Here is an 18,012-nt window from a genome sequence, read left to right as displayed (position 1 = left end):
TCACAGCTTTCCCAGTTGAGGGCCAGATAGGTAGTTGATGCCTATGAGAGGGAGTACGCTGCAATGCCATGAACCTTCTTCCAGGCTATAAAGTCTATTTCAGAGACAAAAATAAAATTTTGCTGTTTCTTTGTCTGTACATTATGAAATAAATTACAGGTTGGAAGGCATGGAGCTTGGATAAATTAACTTTCTCTACAAAACTTGCACAAGTCTAAAGAACAAATTCCCTGAAGCATCAGCTATCTGGAGAATTTTGATGTTGTGGTTCAGATCTAGAGAGGAATTCAAGACAAGCACTGTATGTTCAGTCACGGCCACTTAGAGGCAAACTTTCCAGCTTGTTTCTCTGGAATGTTTGAAGCACTTCAAAGAAGTACATCCATCTTATTTTCTGCAATCTTGCAGCAAGAAAATTTACAAGGAAATGTACTTCTTTGATAAAAACAAATTTACATCTACTTGGAAATCACTTTTCAGACCTAATTCAAATCACAGACACTTGCCTGAAGTAAATAAATAAAAGATTACTTGTATGACCTTTATTGAAACTTCGTATAAATCAGCTTAGAAGTCAGGTAGGGAATTTATTTAGAAACAGATCAAGTCATGATTCAGTTATTCCATTGCTGATAAAAATAGACTAGAAATAGATTGGGCTTCCATCTAGTTCTTGTGTTTTTGCTTATATTCCTTAAAAATTCAACTGTTGTACACAGGTAATGCAACAAGTGATACATATGCTTTCTTCTAACACAGCACAACAAATGCGTAACATCTGGATTTCCTGAGACAGTACTGGGTATAGGAAAGGTCATACTTAACCCACAATAAAAATACCCTGGAAAGCCAAGATGCAAATCCATGTCTCTGAGTTATGGATTTTTTTTCTGTGTATATGCTGCCGTGTTGTGCTCACTACTTACAGAAGCATTTTACATTGTCTGGCACTGAGAGCTGTAGACTTTGATTTTCCAGGTCCTGTAGAGGGGTGAGCTGTGTTCAGCCTGTCCTTAAACCTGCCTATTTGTTCCAACTCCTGTTACAGTTCCATTAGGTACAGAGTGAAAAGCATGGATTGTAGGAGGTGTTTTATCTCGTCTCTCTGTATAGCTTTTCATCCATTCTGGCCCCTTTTCACCCCATTTTGCAGAACCAGCAAAATGGTTTTCCTAAACTGGTAAACTTACTAATTGTTATTTCAATTAAAGTACACCTTTGATATACTGAACATCTTAAATATTTGTTGTATATAAACTCACTTGCTTATTATTTTATATCTAGACCTGCCAGTTGTTTATAAATGCTGCAGTTGACTCTCCTGCCATTGATTACCATGTATCTTTGGCCCAAAGTGCTTTGCAGATCTGCCTCACACATCCTGAACTTCAAAATGAGATCTGTTGCCAACTTATTAAACAGACCAGACGTCGACATCCACAAAACCAGGCAGGACCAATACAGGTAACCCAGTATTTATTTTAATGGTATCGATTTCAGCAGCAATGAAGGAACTGCAAAGAATGTTTAGGATGGTAAAGAGGCTCTTCTCTTCTGTAGCATCTGCTTAGTTAAGATCCAGTTAACTGCTGCTGTGTCTTCCTGAAACAGTTGATGCTATCCTCCAACAAAGTATGTGTACCTGGTGGTAGAGTGTATCTCTGCCCATGCTGTTTGTAAAGGGTGGACATAAAATGGGCTGTCTTCAAATCAAGTGTCAAGTAAGAATGTATGAAACCTAGTTCTTTTTTACTGCTTCTTTCCTAAGAGAGGTGCTGCCTCAGGAAGCTTGGTGGGCTAAACCACATGGCAGATGACTCAGTAGCATGAGTGTGAAGAAAAACTGTGGTGCCATGTAATGGAATCTCAGATAAGGCTCAGGACTTCTGACAGATGTCACCTCTTGTGCGCCATGCTGTTCTGCATGTACCCTGCATGCTATATTATAAATACATACTTTAAATTCTTCCCTTTGTCCACTGCCAGCTATTCACTGGTATCCAAATATGAATTAAAATTGAACAGGCTCCTCATTTCACAGTGCTTGGCCTTGCAGCCTTAATTTTTTTTTCCTTTGTATTAACTGCTTTTTATACAAACTGAGCTGCTTTCCCACTTCCAGACCCAAAAGAAACTTGCTGTACACAGGTAAATAGACAGAGAGCATTGGGGCCTTTCAATGAGGTGCTGTGCTTATTCACTCAGCTTTTTCTCTGTGTTTTGTTTGTTTCATTCCTATTTCAGCAGTCTCAACTTGGCACAGTAAGCTGCACTGCTGGCCAGCAGCCACAGCAAGAAGTTTTATGTTGTAGGATGTTTAAAACAGTGAATGTATTCCTTTTGTTCAGGGCTTGCAGCTCTTGGCCCTCTGCGTTGGACTCTTTCTGCCCCAGCACCCATTCCTTTGGCTTCTTAAACTTCACCTAAAGAAGAATGCAGATTCCAGGTGTGCCTGAATATTATTACCCAGCCAGTCAGCTGGTCTTTCTGAAGTACCTTCGTTTTCAATCTTTCCTGTAATATATCAGATCTTTTGACATATATTTTTTTAATTAATTCGAGTAGAATTGCTACTACAATGTAGTACATGTTACTGCTGTGCATCACTTGGGAAAGTTGTAATTTTTTTAAAAAAAATATTTTGCAGTGCATACTGTGAGTGTATGTTGCAAAACTGTGAAAACCAAAATATGGCAGTTACACAACACACCCTGAGCCATGTTCATCTTTGGCACAGTTCTGCTGGTCTCAGTAGACTAATTATCTTCCTAATTCCACGTGCAAAAAAATTTGTTGGAAATCTCAGAGAGTGAAATCTGAGTGCTCCTCCCATCTGGCCTCTCTAGAAATATTCACTCACAGTTTACTACCCTTTCAATCAGTCCCCAGGAAGTGCCTTATTTCTCTTTTTGCCACAGGACTGAATTTGGGAAATATGCAATATATTGCCAGCGCTGTGTAGAACGTACCCAGCAGAATGGAGACCGAGAAGCCAGACCTTCCAGAATGGAAATCCTTTCCACTCTTCTGAGAAATCCCTACCACCATTCACTGCCCTTCAGTATTCCAGTTCACTTCATGAATGGTATATATCAGGTAATGTCAAGCAGGCCACCAAATCTGAGTTCTCACAATCCCCTGCTGTCAGCACATACATGAAGCAGTACATCAGAGAGAGAATGGTAAAGGTAAACATGGCTCAAGTTTCATCCTGTGCCAGTGCCAGCAATGGCAGGCACAAAGTACTTGTGATCTGATTTGATCAACTAAGAGTAAAGGTTTGGGGGAAAATCTTTAAAGAGAAAGAAAAAAGTAAAACCTCTTAAGAGTGAAAAATGCCCAAACTCTCTTTCTTATTTAACCTAACCACCAGATGAATGAATTAGACTGAAGGAAAAGGAAAAGCATTAAATTCCACTTCCTTTCATCAGACATCTTGGAAGTTAAATATCTCACTGAAGGTCTGGAAGCACAGCTGTAACTCCTATTATCAGTCCTGAAGGAGAACCATATTTGTTACAGAACAAACACGACTCCGTTCTTAATTCTTTTGGGACGTCATTAGTTAAAGCCTGTAGGAAACATTCCATGGGCTTCCAAGCATGCTGCTTCACATCCTGGTTTGTGTTTCCAGCTGTGAGAGATGGCTGAAAAGACTTTTAACAATTCATAGTATTCCTAGACAGAAAGCAACTTTTTATATGAAATCAAAGCTATATCAAATAAATTTTTCATTTCAGGGCACAGAAAAACTCTGCATTTTTTCACATCTAAGTTTCTTAATTGCTTACTGCTTGCCCAGTAAAACAGAAAAAAAACCAACATCTTTTAAATCATCCTAAAGGGTTTGAAAATTGAAGTTTGGAGAAGAAAATGAGTAACTGCTCATTAGTTATTTACTGCCCAAAATTCTATGGTTCTATCCTGGGGCTAAGAAAATTGTAATTAAATACATAAATTATTTTAATGGGATCAGCAAATAAGCAATTATAGTGGTACTAAAAACTCTTGTATTAATGTCTGAGCTAGATTCATCAGATTTTTATTTCAATGCCAGCCACTGAAAAGTACCAAACAGAAGTTCAAGATCCATTTTCAAGACTTTTTTTTTTACCAAAACATTTTCAACATGTCAAATACACAAAAAACCCCCTCAATACAGATTTAAGTGAACATCAGCCACTGGTATCTGTAAAGAAGCCATTTGCCATCTCATGGTAAAATGCTTCAATGCCAGTGGCAGCAGACAGAAGTTCAGACTTGGGGAAGTAAAATTTAGAAGATTATACAAATTACTGACCTATGTAACAGTGAGAAAGCAACATTCATAAAATATTTTGGATCTGCCAGTGTAGATCTGCCATCTGATATCCCTCTGAAGCTGCACATGATGAAAAATGATTAATTGATCTCATTTGCTTCTCCACTATATTGGAAGGTGCAGGAAATTATAATCTTCACTTTTCAAGTGGTATTTGTCACAAAAACTCAGATACTAGACTGCTATCTGTCCTATAAATTCTGTAATAGAATTCCAAGTGTAGCAAGTGCAAGGAAACTGATTCCACTAAACTGACTTCCCATGTGGAAATCTTTTCCAGGATCTTTATGGCAATTTTTAATTTCCAATTACAGTAATGGATGGAATGGGTCTTATAGTCCCACCGTTATTCTAGAGGTATTATATTTCAAAATCTTAAGTTTAAGGGAGGAACGGGTATGAGTTGATAGCAAAATACATTTTGGCTGCTTTTTTAGGTTGTTGGGTTTGATGCTTCTACCACAGTAGAGGAATTTCTGAACACCCTGAACCAAGATACAGGGATGAGGAAACCAGCTCAGTCAGGATTTGCACTGTTTTCTGATGATCCCTCTGGCAAGGATATAGAGCACTGTCTTCAAGGAAACATCAAGGTAAACAGAAGTCTTTAACGAGCTCTGCATATTAAAAACCAAAGTATTTTCACTTGACAGAGCTCTCTTCAGACAATGTGAAGGAAAACATTTTTCAGGCTGAAAACTGTCTTTTTTTCTTAATGTGAAAGATTTTTTTAAAAAAATCACTTTTTCAATTGCTGAAATTCATTCAGTGAACTGTAGTTAAAAGCTTTCTCCAAGAGACGCATATTATTCAGAAAAGTAACAGCTGGGTTGAAAAAGAAAAAGTAAGCTGTTACAGTTCTTTGAAACTAAAAAGCAATTAGAGTCAAACGTGGATTTAGAGATTTCAGTCAACATTTTTGATATAGCTCCAGAAGATGGCCATGTGAGGTCCAAGAAGTCATTGATTCTGGCATGGACATCCTAGGAAATTAAAAAAAAAAGGTTCCCTCTCTAAATACAGAACGATTTAAAGGTTCAGGGTTCAGTTTAAGAAATTCCAGTTTTTGGCTTGCCTTTGTTCTGAATTCTGAATTTTAGCTCCCTCTATTGCTAGAATTAAATTCTTTGCAGTAAAGAGTGACAAAATGCAATATAATCTGTGCTTTAGTAAAATATTAGATATTTTTCAAATCTTTTAGCAACTAATGAATAATTAATTTTTTGTACTTCTACCAAGTAGCTTTTTGCACCCTTTGACCAATGTTCACAGCTGCACTTTGAGTTACAAGGTATAGTACAACCTGGCCTTAGTGATAAACAAGCAGTGTCACCACAAGCAGAAAAATTACCATATGGAGAGCAAAATTTATAAAAGATGTACTTGTTTTCTAGGTAACTGTAGCTTTAGAAACTACTCATATTACTTCTTCCAGGAAAGCTCTTTTATGAAGGAATGGTGACATGAAGCCCAGCTGGGGTCATAGGATCTCTGTTCCACCTCCTCCCCATCTGCCCACCTACACAGCTTGTTGTGAACCTCTTTTGGTGCATTTTATAACAAACTTCATGCCAACTTTATAGCAGTTACTAGAAAGGACCTGGAAAACTTGGGCATGCAGCAGAAGGAGAAGGCAGAGATCAAAGGCATTTGATTAATTATATAACAACTTACTCTATTATTACACGTTCACTGGCAGCTGCTAAATCAAGTACCTGGCCTTTCCATGTTACGGCTCATTTTCAGAGGTAGTGCATGTGTTGCAGGATAAACAAAAACCAAAAATGTTAATAATTAAACACTTTGACTAAGAAATGCAAGTAAAGTTATACTTCAGTGAGTTTAAAAATTCAAGCTCTGTATGTTTCTAATAGATGGTAGGTAGAGGATATCAAAATAAGTTGACCTCTATTCAGAGGTGTTTTCACATAGGAAGACATGCCAAATCAGTTTTGTATTGCTTTCCTTCTAGATCTGTGACATTATCTCAAAATGGGAGCAAGCCTCCAAAGAACAACACCCTGGGAAATGTGAAGGCACAAGGACTGTCCGCCTTACTTACAAAAACAGGTTTGTTTAGCAAGTATAATATCTCTGCCTTGTCCCACAATTAGTTTTTTAGTTTCTGCAGTTTCTTCATCTGAGAAACACTGGCTGACTTGAAGCTTGCAACAAAAATAGTACATGGACATATAACCGGAGGATTTTTTTTTTAATATAGTTACTTTTTTTTCCATTCTTAAGAGGTGAGCAGGGCTGCAAAAAAACCCCACTGAAGTCAGAAGACTGACATTAAATATTTACTCACTGGTTCAAGTACAAGTGTTGCTCTGCTAATGTGTTTTGACACTGAAATAAACATGTCACATTCAGAGGAGATACTGCTAATCCTCAGGGCTAATGCATTTCCCTATCTTCTTTATTTAATAACTTTCTGTCTTTTCTGTAGGCTTTATTTTTCAGTTCAAGTTCATGGGGAGACAGACAGAGAGAAGCTGCTGCTAGTGTATCAGACAAATGATCAAATAGTCAATGGACTTTTCCCTGTAAACAAAGAATTAGCAATGGAATTGACAGCCCTTTTAGCTCAGGTAATCTTTATGCATGAATGACTCACACAGCAGTTTTTCAGGAGAAAATCTTAAACAAACTGATCCAGGATTGCTTGACACTCAATTGACCTCCACCTTTTACATATCAGTGTGCAGGAAACAGACTGGGCTGGAATCCTTGTGTAAGGCAGCTCTGGACTGGAGTGGAAATGCTTTACAGCATACGCTGCTGCTGGCATCAGTATGGCTAAATGTGCTTTCCATCTTACACAGCCAGGCCCTCTTGCATTAAAGATCATGAAATCATGTACCATTTCTTCTTTCACTATTCCTTCCATGATTTCTGCAAGTTAATTCTCCAAAGTAACAGCTGTTCAGTGAAAGTCTAAGACTCCTTTACTAAACATGGTCTTGATAAGATCTGCTTTATTTTTAAAAAATTAAAAGCTCAAATGAAGGGTTCTGAGAACGTTATTTGATGTTGTTATTTAATAAATGTAAACTGATTGTGTCAGCTGGAGATTTAGCAATCTAAGAGCAGAAGTAATATTATGTTTGTACAAGTTCTGTTTGATATTTAACTTTTTTCCATGGTTGAAAGTAAGAAAGAGAAAATCACTTGTGTGACTTTTTTATCAGTGAAAAGTACACATTAATTGACAAATTTGGTTTCATTTATACTTGATAAGACAGATTAAAAGACAGTCCATAATACCGAGCTAGAAAATTACTCTGGAGTAACAAAAACCTTCTTCATGGACTTCCCCTTAGGTAGAAATTGGAGATTTTGAACGGCCTTTCTCAACTCCAGCAGGGCAAGTCACTTCCCAATCCAAGTCCAACCAAACACTAAAGCAAGTCTTGGAGAGATTCTACCCTAAGAGATACAAGCAGGGTTGTTCAGAGGAACAGTTAAGGTGAGATGGGCTTTTTGATTCGTATTCACTAAAGATCTAGGAGTGAAACAAGTTTTAAATTGTCATTGGGAACAACATACTGTTGTGCTGTGTTTGCCTAAACCTGTGTTTGAAACTCATTTTCTCACTAATCCAAAGAACCCACTTCCTCTGCATGTTTCTAATCTAAACAAAGGACCATCATTAATGACCCATTCCAGCAAAAGCTGTAGCAGTTATGACATAGTGTTACAAAACCCAGTGATTTTGAAATTCTTATTTTTCTTATTCAGCAAATCTAAACTAGGTCTGTGCACAGACTAAAGAGTTACTGAAGTACAGGATGTGAGGACATGGTCTGTTTGTTATTCTAGTGTGCAATCTCTGGCAGCAAATCAAATTTGCAATGTGTAACTTAGTGGACTTACTAATAAGGTACCACTTAATTTAAAATTAATAACCTGCCAGGCATTTAAAGCAACACCTACTGACATGAAAACGAGCAGACCAGTGTAATAAATTATCCAAAGTCAATGATACAGCAGTTTTGAAGTCCAGCAAACATCACAGAAATGTCCTTCAGTACAGGGCTGAGAAAATTCAAAGCTATTATTATATACACATAGTAACACTATTACATACTCAGAAGACAATGGGGCATTCAAACTTAAGCAATTAATTTCAAAGAACAAATCATAGAAGGTCTCAGATTAGATTAACTCATGGAGGAAAAGTGAAACACCTGTTGAAATGTTTAAGTAGTCCTTACACTACCAGCTGTCAGAGCTGGAGATCTGTGGCAGGGGAAGAATCACTCTATGCCTGCCCTGTTGCCTGTATTTTTTTTGCTTAGGGTGCAGTTTGACTTCATAAACAGTAAGACCAAAGCTGCAAGTGATGGATCTCCCTTTAATACACATTAGCCCTCCCTCTTCTTGGGCTACATCTAATAACCTTATGGCTGCTGGGTAAGTCATCCCTGCAGTTCAGTGTCCTAGAAAGGTATTCTGGACTGGGGTTTTTTTGAGGATTAATTTTTCCCTAGTATTGAACCAGCTCACCAAGGAGCCACAAACTCACAAAAGGAACGAGAAAAAAAGCCCCAATGTGAACACACTGAGCATCAGGAGCAGCCTTTTGGGTAGCAGTGCCCAGACACACTAAAAGGGAATAGTGCTAAGCCATGTCTTCCAAACCTCCTACCAGCCACAGGTAACGATATGTGCTAAGCTGCATGGATTTTTGGAATGACAACTGACATAGCTGTTGAGTACTGATAAAGGTAGATCGATTCTCTGTAGAGACACGTTAAAAGCTGCCCCAGACTTTCTGCCTTTATGCTGTAACTGCTACAGCAATATTTAATCATAACGTTGTGGAAATTAGAAGATACTTCATCATTTTTATGTGCATTAAAATACTCAATGTGATTTTGGATTTATTTAATACTGTATCAATGCTAGTCATTGTATTAACTGAAATTATCGTTTTAAGAAATGCATTCTCATTAAACTGTTGCTCATTAAACTTGCTGTGGGCAAACATTGGAATTCCCTTCAATAAGTAAATTCCATCCTTCATTTCAACAGACAGCTTTGCCAGCGACTGTCGACGAGATGGATGGCTCTCCGTGGGCACAGTGCCGCAGACTGCGTGCGCATTTATCTCACCGTGGCCAGGAAATGGCCTTTCTTTGGGGCTAAACTGTTTGCAGCAAAAGTAAGACATTTTAATTAGTTTGACTGGGGGGATGGGGGGTTTAAATAGAAATTTGCAAATAGTACTACTTTTTTGTTGAAAATAACTATGTAATACATGAGCTGATTGAATCTCCTGTCGAATTATTAACTTTTTAAAGTCATACACTTGTGAAATATAATAGCCATAGTACTAAGTGTATCATAATAGTAACTTTCCAATACACTTACTGCTTGTTTTACATTATTAATCTATATTTCCATTTCCTTATATCTTAGTTTGAGATAGCCTTTTAGGTTTAGCCTCTTTTACCTGATAACTACTAGAACATTGAAAAGGTAACATTAACTGGCTGTGGAAGCTGAACCTTGCAGAAGCACTAATTGTGGTTAATGGTATTTAGAGCACTCCCTTCTGTGCTGGCCTCTCTCAATTTCTCTTAACCACTGGTATCTTAATTCCTTTGATTCAAATAACAGCTCTGTTAAGCAGAACTGTCACCTCATGCCTTCAGTTTTATTAGGTAATCCCTGCATGTGTGTGTATACATACATATATATATATATCTATCTATATATAAAATCGCTTGTCAGCCCTCTGTTCTTTGTGTATTTAGATATATGAGCTAGTAGACAAACTTCAAGACACCTGACTATTTTATTAATGAGACTATATATTTTATTAGACTAAGCATCAGGGTAGGTTTCAAGTGTATTAGGTTTAGTTCATCGTTCTGCCACTGGCCACCTATATGGCTTTGGGCAGGTATTTCAATTCTTTTACTGAAATTTACACTGAGAGAGAACTGAAGTGAGAACTGTGGATGGAGAGAGGTCTATAATAGCTGAGAATTAATAATTATTCACATATTTTCTCATTTTGAAGTAGTAACTAAAAAACATTTCTCTTCGTAGCCTCTAGAAACAGCCTCAGTTGAGAGGTCCTTCATATGGTTTGCTGTCCATGAAGATGGCATAAGCATCTTGGATTACAGCTCCATGGTAAGTGAAATTGCTGTTTTAAGTTTGGTCAAGATATATTTTAGTACTAATTATATGGGGAGATTCACCACCATACTACCTAAAAGAGGGCATTAGCCTTCCATGCTAAGTTATCTAGTCCTTCTCTTAAAGCAAAAATTCATTCCTTTTAAAATGCTTTAATGTTATCATCGTTACAGTAGCACTAATAATAGAAGCAAGTAATGACTTCTTTGCACTGAATTTATTTTTGTTTATCAGATACAGTTTTTATATCATTTAATGAAATGTTAATGTTTTAATCATTCAGATGTCAGGAAATCCATAGTTATTGTAATGTTATTACAATAACATTAATTTTCTTTTCCTGGAGACTTAATTTTCCAGTATTATTCATAATACATACACTCTGTAAAGAGCAGTTACTTTAAAAGATTGTTATTTTCATTGTATTATTTTTGTTTAATAGTAGGTAATATAACCCAGTGTTATTTAATTATGTCATTTTAGGCTCAGATTTTTCTTGATTTGCAATACAAGTTTTCACAGAAAACGACTCGTAATCAGTGTAAAAAGCAGTGCCTGAGAAGATCCCTGCTTTCATTTATATCCTGCAAAGAAAAAGAATGGCATGCTGCTATTAGCAAGTGCTAATATTGAATATCAGAAAATTAAAATCTCAGCTTTATAATTGTGCTGATATGGGCCTTTTCATTACATTTCTTTGCAGTTAAAGAAATAATAAAACAAAGCATGAGGAGAGCAAACAGCAGCTCTCAGGGAACAAGCAAAATGTACCTGCATCAGACTGCAGAGAGCTCTCCTGGAGCTACGGCATTTCTGTAGGGCATTGCCAGGTTAAGTACTGGCAGGCCTTACTTTACATTCAAGGAATGCTCAGTTTCCAGGGAACATTGGGATTTTTCTGTAGGAAGGATCCACGGGTATCAGAAATGATGTTGCAAGGGGTAGAAATAATACTATTTCAAAACTGGGGCAAAAAGAGGTTTACTAAGGAAGGGCACTAAGTTATTGTACAAATGTTGTCTGATGATGAATTTTAAATGCAAACATCTGCAGCAAATTAATAGGAGGTGTAACAATAATTAAATGCTGATCTTAACTTGAAGGCCACTATTGTGGTGTTAAACACTGAACAGTAAGAACTGAGGCATGGAAAGCTGAGGAGCCTTGAAGAGCATTTATGTTTCATCAGAGATGTGAAAAAAAGAGAACAGAATTTAATTTGCCTGTTTGCAAAACACAACACTGCACAAAAAGAATACCTGGAGTTAAATTCCTTCAGATGTCTCATACCCTGACATTTAATTTATTTAGACGCTGCTTCAATTTCAAATGGAATTAGTAAGATTAACTTCTCTCAAAGTTAGTCAAGATTTGGGTAAATGGAATTACACGCTTGAGTTGAAATCTTACATCTTTCATCTAATTAGTTTGGAATAGAAACAGAGATCACACTTAGAAGAGTTATCATCTACAGTGAAAGTTCCTCATCATGAAGGTCTAAATGAAGCTATCCCAAAATTCACGATTAATTTCAAGTTTCATAAGACACTACCTCCATTGAAAAATACACGTGTAATTATATTTTTAAAAGAAGAATTTGTCATAATCTGGTTTTCTTGCATTGTCCTGCTTAATAGCTTTGTGTTTTGTTCTGGGATTTTCCTTTTTTCAGCGATTAACAGTTACATACACATATAAGAGCCTGATGACTTTCGGAGGCTATCAAGATGATTTTATGCTGGTTGTTAATAATGCTCAGACAAAGGACAAATCAACTGAAAAACACCTTTTTGCCATGACAAAACCAAAGGTTGGTATATTACCTGAAACAGTTTCCCACCATCTGCTTTTGTGCTATCTCTAGTGGGTAATCCCCAACAGATGTGAAAGATGAAACACCTTCTTTAATCCCAGCCTGCCAGATTACTGACTTTTGCCAGATGATTTTAGAGAGCAAATAATTACTAATGTTAGAGCTAACTGTGACAGTACTGATGTGTTTCTGTTCTTTTCATGTCCCTGTCTATATAACATTCCAAATTTTTCTTAGAAGGACAAAGAAGGCTGTTAGGGACAGAAATTACATGCAGTACCTAAAACTTAGTCTGTTTGCCTAATCAGCACCAGAGATAATTTTTTTTAAGTACATTTGGGATCTACAGGGAAATTGTAGAACACAAGAACTGAAAGATCAGTCACTTCTTAAAAATCTTACGATATTTTTCCCTTTGGTTTAAAAAAAATTCTTTTTAAATCTAGGTTTTCTCCTTCACTGGTAAGACTGATTATTTCTTTTAAGAAACAGAGGTTTTGCTGTTTGTCAGAACAATTTAAGAAACAATACAAAATTGCACATATGAGTCAAAACATGATTCTTCATACACACAAGCACAGTAAAATACATGTGTTGAAGTTTCCATTAGATTGTTCCCTTACAGTATCACAGAAGGGTTTGGGTTGGCAAGGACCTTAAAGATCACCTAGCTTTGACCCCCCTGCCCTGGACAGGGACACCTTCCACTAGATGAGGTTGCTCAAAACTTCATCCAAGCTGGCCTTGAACACTTCCAATGATGGGGCATTCACAGCTTCTCTGGGCAACCTGTTCAATGTCTCAGCAAGGCTTGTATGGGTTGCAAAGAGAAAATATGATAAAAACCTCACAGAAGTCTTTATTCCCTTCATCTACCCTACACCTTGAGTTCTCTGAGCACTAGATACTTTCTGGCAGAACTTCTCAGAGCATCATATTCTGGACTTCAAAATCTCTCAAAGTTAAAGAAGTCATCTCTGAATCATTTAAGACTGTGGAAAACATAGTATCTTTGATATATACTGATGGGAATAACATTACATTATTTGCAAGGAGCAATAAAAAGAGCTTTATTAGTTATCTCCTCTCCCCCCATCATTAATTTGTTAAAGTACAAGTACTTATCCAGTTGATGGTGATTGTCACTTGCTAAAAAGTTAGCTATTTTTTCAGCAGTCAAAACACATCACTGTATTTTTCAAAGAGTTTTGTATGTTCCTGTTATAGATTCTTGAGATCACTCTACTGATTGCCAGCTACATTAACAACTTTCATCAGCTGAAAGGAGCTGCTCATCATCTCTCTGCTCCAGCATTACTGGCACCTCAAAGTGGACAGAAACTCAAGGAAATGGGGAGCCAGCCACTTCTTGCAACCACCAGACCAACTAAATGTCCCACTTTGTTATGAAAGGATTATGTCTCATGATAACGCGTCCTTGCTAGAGGTTTTCTACATGGATTGAAAATCTTCTGACGTACAAGATGTAGAGCATCAGCAGCTCCATAAACAAAAGAAAGGTGGACAGGTTTACATTTGCTTCAGTGGCATATAACAGGAGTAGCTCTTTAATTAAAGCTCTGGCCTGAACTGGAAAGATGATGAGTCAGTTCAAGGGTTATGGTTTACTGGGGGTTGCTTGTGCCTACAGCTCAGAAAAAATACATCTGTTTATAAAGATGAAGAAAGGTGTCATTGGAAACAACTGTACAGATTTTTATAGTTTTCTAGATATATACTCAGGGACCAAACTGTCTTCAACTCATCATCTCTATTTTTCAAAATTAGACCAGTTGTATAACTTTCATTTTGAAAAGGAATTTTTGTTTAGAAAAGCAGTCAAACACAAAATACTTTTCACTTCCAGCACCATCCCTATTTGCAATACAAGTGTCATGGGACTAAAAGGAACAAATTGTGTATAATTGTTTCTCCTTTGAAAAAAACCAAGCACATAAGGACATCATGTAACTACTACAAATTTAAAGAGTATTCTCACTATACACTCTAGCCTTTGTTATACAGCTGCTTTACTTGGCAAATCTTCAGCCTTAGTCTGGTAAATTTCTAAATAAACCCTCTCTGCTCCAGCCTTTTGAAAAAATACAAATTGGATAGGCACTGTATTTAGTATAGTTTCGTTAAACAACACTCTGTAACTAATTTCTCCTGTAGTCCAGAATAATAATATAATACAGATGGCAAGAATGACTCACAATTCAAAACACAAGAATAACACAGAAAACCATTGATTGAAATGTTGTGAGTAAACTTGGAGACCTAAAATCCGTGTGCAATATGTATAATGTATATACATTGAGTCAGAATAGTATTTACTTCTTGGTTTTCATTTGTATCTATACATTTCTTATTATAATACTAATATAATGTTCTTACACACTGAAGACATGATACTGCATCTGCACTACTGGACCTAGGAGCACTTTCCAGTTGCCTTTTTCAGCTGCAAGCCTCAGTGCTACATAGGTCAAATATATAGAAATTACATCCTTTGTTTTTCTTCCAGTCCCCTCTTTTTGCAAATAAACCACTTCTGCAGGCTCTGAAATGGATCAGCACCATACTCCAATAGATAATTTAGGTCCAGCCATAAAGAAGGTACTCAAACATAAATCACTGATTTATGGACATTTCAGTTTCCACTTCAGCTCATGCTAATGATCATGGATCATTAATCCCTTACAGCCAGCCCTCATTGGTTTTTGTTTTCATTATTACTTAAAACTGAAGTAATTCCTCAATGGAAAATCTCTGGTTTATGTTCTTTAAATATTTCAAATGCTTGTATTGAGAGAAAAGGAATTTCCAGCTGTTTGCCCCCTATTAAAAGTAGGGAGTATCCTCCTAAAGAATTAAAATAGATTGGAAGGGAGATAGAGGCCATGAAGAGAACATGGTCTTAAAAAGTGGAAAGGCAAACAGGCAAGCTGACTTGATAAACAGATTCCTTTAGAAAGCTCTCAAAGTCCTGCCACAGCTACTGAAGTTCACAGGACTCAAGCACCACTTGGTGAATGGTAGCACGGGCCAACACTTTCTCTTGAAAATTACAACCAAACAACACACATACTATATCCAGATGCTTTCACTTTTGCAAGGTGGAAAGAGCTTCCTGGTAACTTCCACCCTTTGGTGGTGGTTGGGGCACCAGACCCTTCTCTTTCCATGAGGCAGGGCCAGCAGCAGGAGGTTTTACCTCCTCCTAGGCAGCCAGTCTCCTGTCATCATCCAGGGAAGCATCTTGGGAGCTACAAGAGACCAACGGCATTACTTCTTGAGTTGCACCCCTTGGCAAGTGATACAGATACCATGGTGAAATTCATTTAGGAATTAACACCCCTTTGCAATCAGCAGAATACTTAACTCTCAGATGAGGGGGGAAGGGTGTTTACAAATTCAAACATGTTACTGCATCAGTTAGGTCATAGTCTAAAGCTTCTCAAATATGATTAAAAACTTCCATTTACAAACACAAAAGTCTTCTTGTAATCATGAAATTATGATAACCCGGAATGATCCAGCTAGTAGTCTTTCCTAATTGTCCAGTTTCAAATGAATGTGGCAGATCAGCTTCTCTTATTAGGAGGCAAAAAAAGTGGAGCATTTTGCTAGTGAGCTTGTTCATGTAGTTTTTTAAATCTTTGTTGAATTTTGAGACATGATAAACAATACAATCAGCTGATGTGCAGATTTGGAGATTTGGAGATTTGGAAACAACTTTCATTAGCAACATTACAAACAGTTGTTCTATAAAGCACTGTGCAATCTATCAAGCAGAGTATGACCTTCCTGCTTGCCTTTGGGTAGGAAACTCCAGACACTGCTTTGCTTTTCAGTGTTGAGCTCTTGTGGCTGCAGTATGTCCCTACATCATTGTAATCAGAAGCAATCCATGCATTAGTTCCCTTTTTTTGGCATGACTTTCCAAACTTACTACTGCTAGCTGGTCATTGTAGGTCACCATTAATCCCATACAGTCACATGACCAGAAATGCTGTGTTACTTTTTATGAAATAAATGCACTCTGAGTTACTGTGACAACACTGTGTTAAACAATGCTTTCCGGTTTGATTAGCAAGAGTGAGGTTTCTGTAGTGACAGTAACCTCAGCAGGCACTTCCCTTCAAGGTAGCAGGGTCACAAGTGGAGTCTCTTTCACATGCAAGCACTCTTCCAAGCACAGCTCTGCATATCTCAGGGCCTTGCTCCATGGTAATCAAGCTCCAGAGCTACTTAAAGAATACCACACAATGCAAGGCAGCAAAGGTGAAAATTTCACAGTCCAAGCAGGTAATCTGTTCTGCCTTCCCCACCCAGCCCAAGCCTCATGAGTGATCCACATTTCAGTCTCGAGTCATCCACCAAAGAAATTCACACTGTGCTACCTAATCCATGACTAAAGCCCAGGTAGGAACCTGACCTTTCTCACCTCAGCAGTGATAATACTGTGGGAGCTGTCAAATGAGCAGCAACTTCTGGGACTGTTGCTGGAAAACTTCCCATGCTCAAAGCTTGCAGAACCTAGGTTGTAAAAATATTGGTAGGATGGGATTAATATGTTAGCCCATGCAAGGAGACTTCACCTTCTACCATGAACTTCAGAATACCTTTCATGCTTGCTTTGAGCTAGTGGTCAGAATCAACAATCCATGTAAATGATCAATGAATCTGAACTTGACAATGACTGAAAAATCACTGGTAAATGCCTGTATAAACAATGACACTGATTTGAAAAGAGTACTTGGAGTGCAATGTAAATTAATATATTACTTGAACTTCACTTTGCCTTGTCAATTTTTGAGCAGCAGTATTAGTAAGAACAGCTGATTTCTAGAACAAGCAAGACCGATTTGTAGCACACCTGGCAAATGATAAAGCTTTAAGGTTTTAATACAATCCTTAAAATTCATGTTTTTTATTATTTTATAATTAAGTTTTGTTTAAATTTAAAATAAAAGCATGTATTTCCCTATGAAAGGAGGCTGGTAGGTATTTGGTGTTGGAGTTCCTTGTCAGACTACCACAGTTTTCATAGGTTTTAATTGTTCCTGAAGGAAGAAAATCATTCTTGCCTAAAGGAATGCACCACTTAAAGCTTTAGGTAGAACTTTAATAGTCCATACAGCTTGGTGCAACCCATTAGTTTAATTTTAACTAAGGTGATTAGTAACTTAGCAATAATGAATTAGGGGGAAAAAAAGTTTTGCGTATGTGTTGTTTTTGGGGGTTTTTTTACAGTTTATTGGGGCAAAAGAAACTGAGAAAGTTGAAATATAAAAACTCCAATTTAAATTCCAGATTAGGCTTCAGTACATTTACTAACTGTACACCATTTTGCTGTGCTTCCCAGCTCAGATCTGTACTGAAGCATCTTCCAGATTTGCCACCTCTGACAGCGAGTAAGTCACTGCAAAAATACTTTCCTTTTTATACTCCTGCTGTTGCAGTAATACCTGCATAGGTCATAGTGCCAGGAGCTTTTCCTACCATAGTTTTGCTCTCTTTGGCAGAACAAGAGCAGCTTTGTCCAGGGGTTTTACTACCTCTAGCTGCTGGTTACAGATCAGCACTGGCTCCATATATATACCAAAATCAGAAGTGTTCTGTTGAACTGAAACTGATGAAAGAAATGCAGTTAGGCAGACATCACCATGACCTGCACTGTATAACAATAATTAAGTTTCTTTCTGGATTTTAATTAGCA

General features: G+C 37.3%; 1 protein-coding gene across 8 annotated transcripts in view; it reads left to right on the top strand.

The window, feature by feature from the left end:
* PLEKHH2 (pleckstrin homology, MyTH4 and FERM domain containing H2) overlaps positions 1 to 17,204 on the top strand; it is a 55,100-nt gene extending 37,896 nt beyond the window's left edge. For 7 of the 8 annotated variants that reach the window (XM_048296449.1, XM_048296448.1, XM_048296446.1 and 4 more), the window contains 11 exons: positions 1,285 to 1,464; positions 2,349 to 2,446; positions 2,919 to 3,096; positions 4,759 to 4,914; positions 6,294 to 6,391; positions 6,771 to 6,912; positions 7,645 to 7,790; positions 9,359 to 9,488; positions 10,382 to 10,468; positions 12,147 to 12,284; positions 13,515 to 17,204. In XM_048296449.1, coding sequence (XP_048152406.1) covers positions 1,285 to 1,464; positions 2,349 to 2,446; positions 2,919 to 3,096; positions 4,759 to 4,914; positions 6,294 to 6,391; positions 6,771 to 6,912; positions 7,645 to 7,790; positions 9,359 to 9,488; positions 10,382 to 10,468; positions 12,147 to 12,284; positions 13,515 to 13,697 — 1,536 coding nt within the window. In that variant the 3' untranslated portion in view covers positions 13,698 to 17,204. The remainder of the gene's footprint in view (positions 1 to 1,284; positions 1,465 to 2,348; positions 2,447 to 2,918; positions 3,097 to 4,758; positions 4,915 to 6,293; positions 6,392 to 6,770; positions 6,913 to 7,644; positions 7,791 to 9,358; positions 9,489 to 10,381; positions 10,469 to 12,146; positions 12,285 to 13,514) is intronic. The other variant, XM_048296450.1, reaches the window with a different exon arrangement.
* Positions 17,205 to 18,012: the final 808 nt, after the last annotated feature.

The sequence above is a fragment of the Corvus hawaiiensis genome, chromosome 3 (genome assembly GCF_020740725.1).
Source record: "Corvus hawaiiensis isolate bCorHaw1 chromosome 3, bCorHaw1.pri.cur, whole genome shotgun sequence".
NCBI classification, from domain to species: Eukaryota; Metazoa; Chordata; class Aves; order Passeriformes; family Corvidae; genus Corvus; species Corvus hawaiiensis.
The sequence above is the reverse complement of the archived record's forward strand: the minus strand, read 5'-3'. Positions and strand labels throughout refer to the sequence as shown.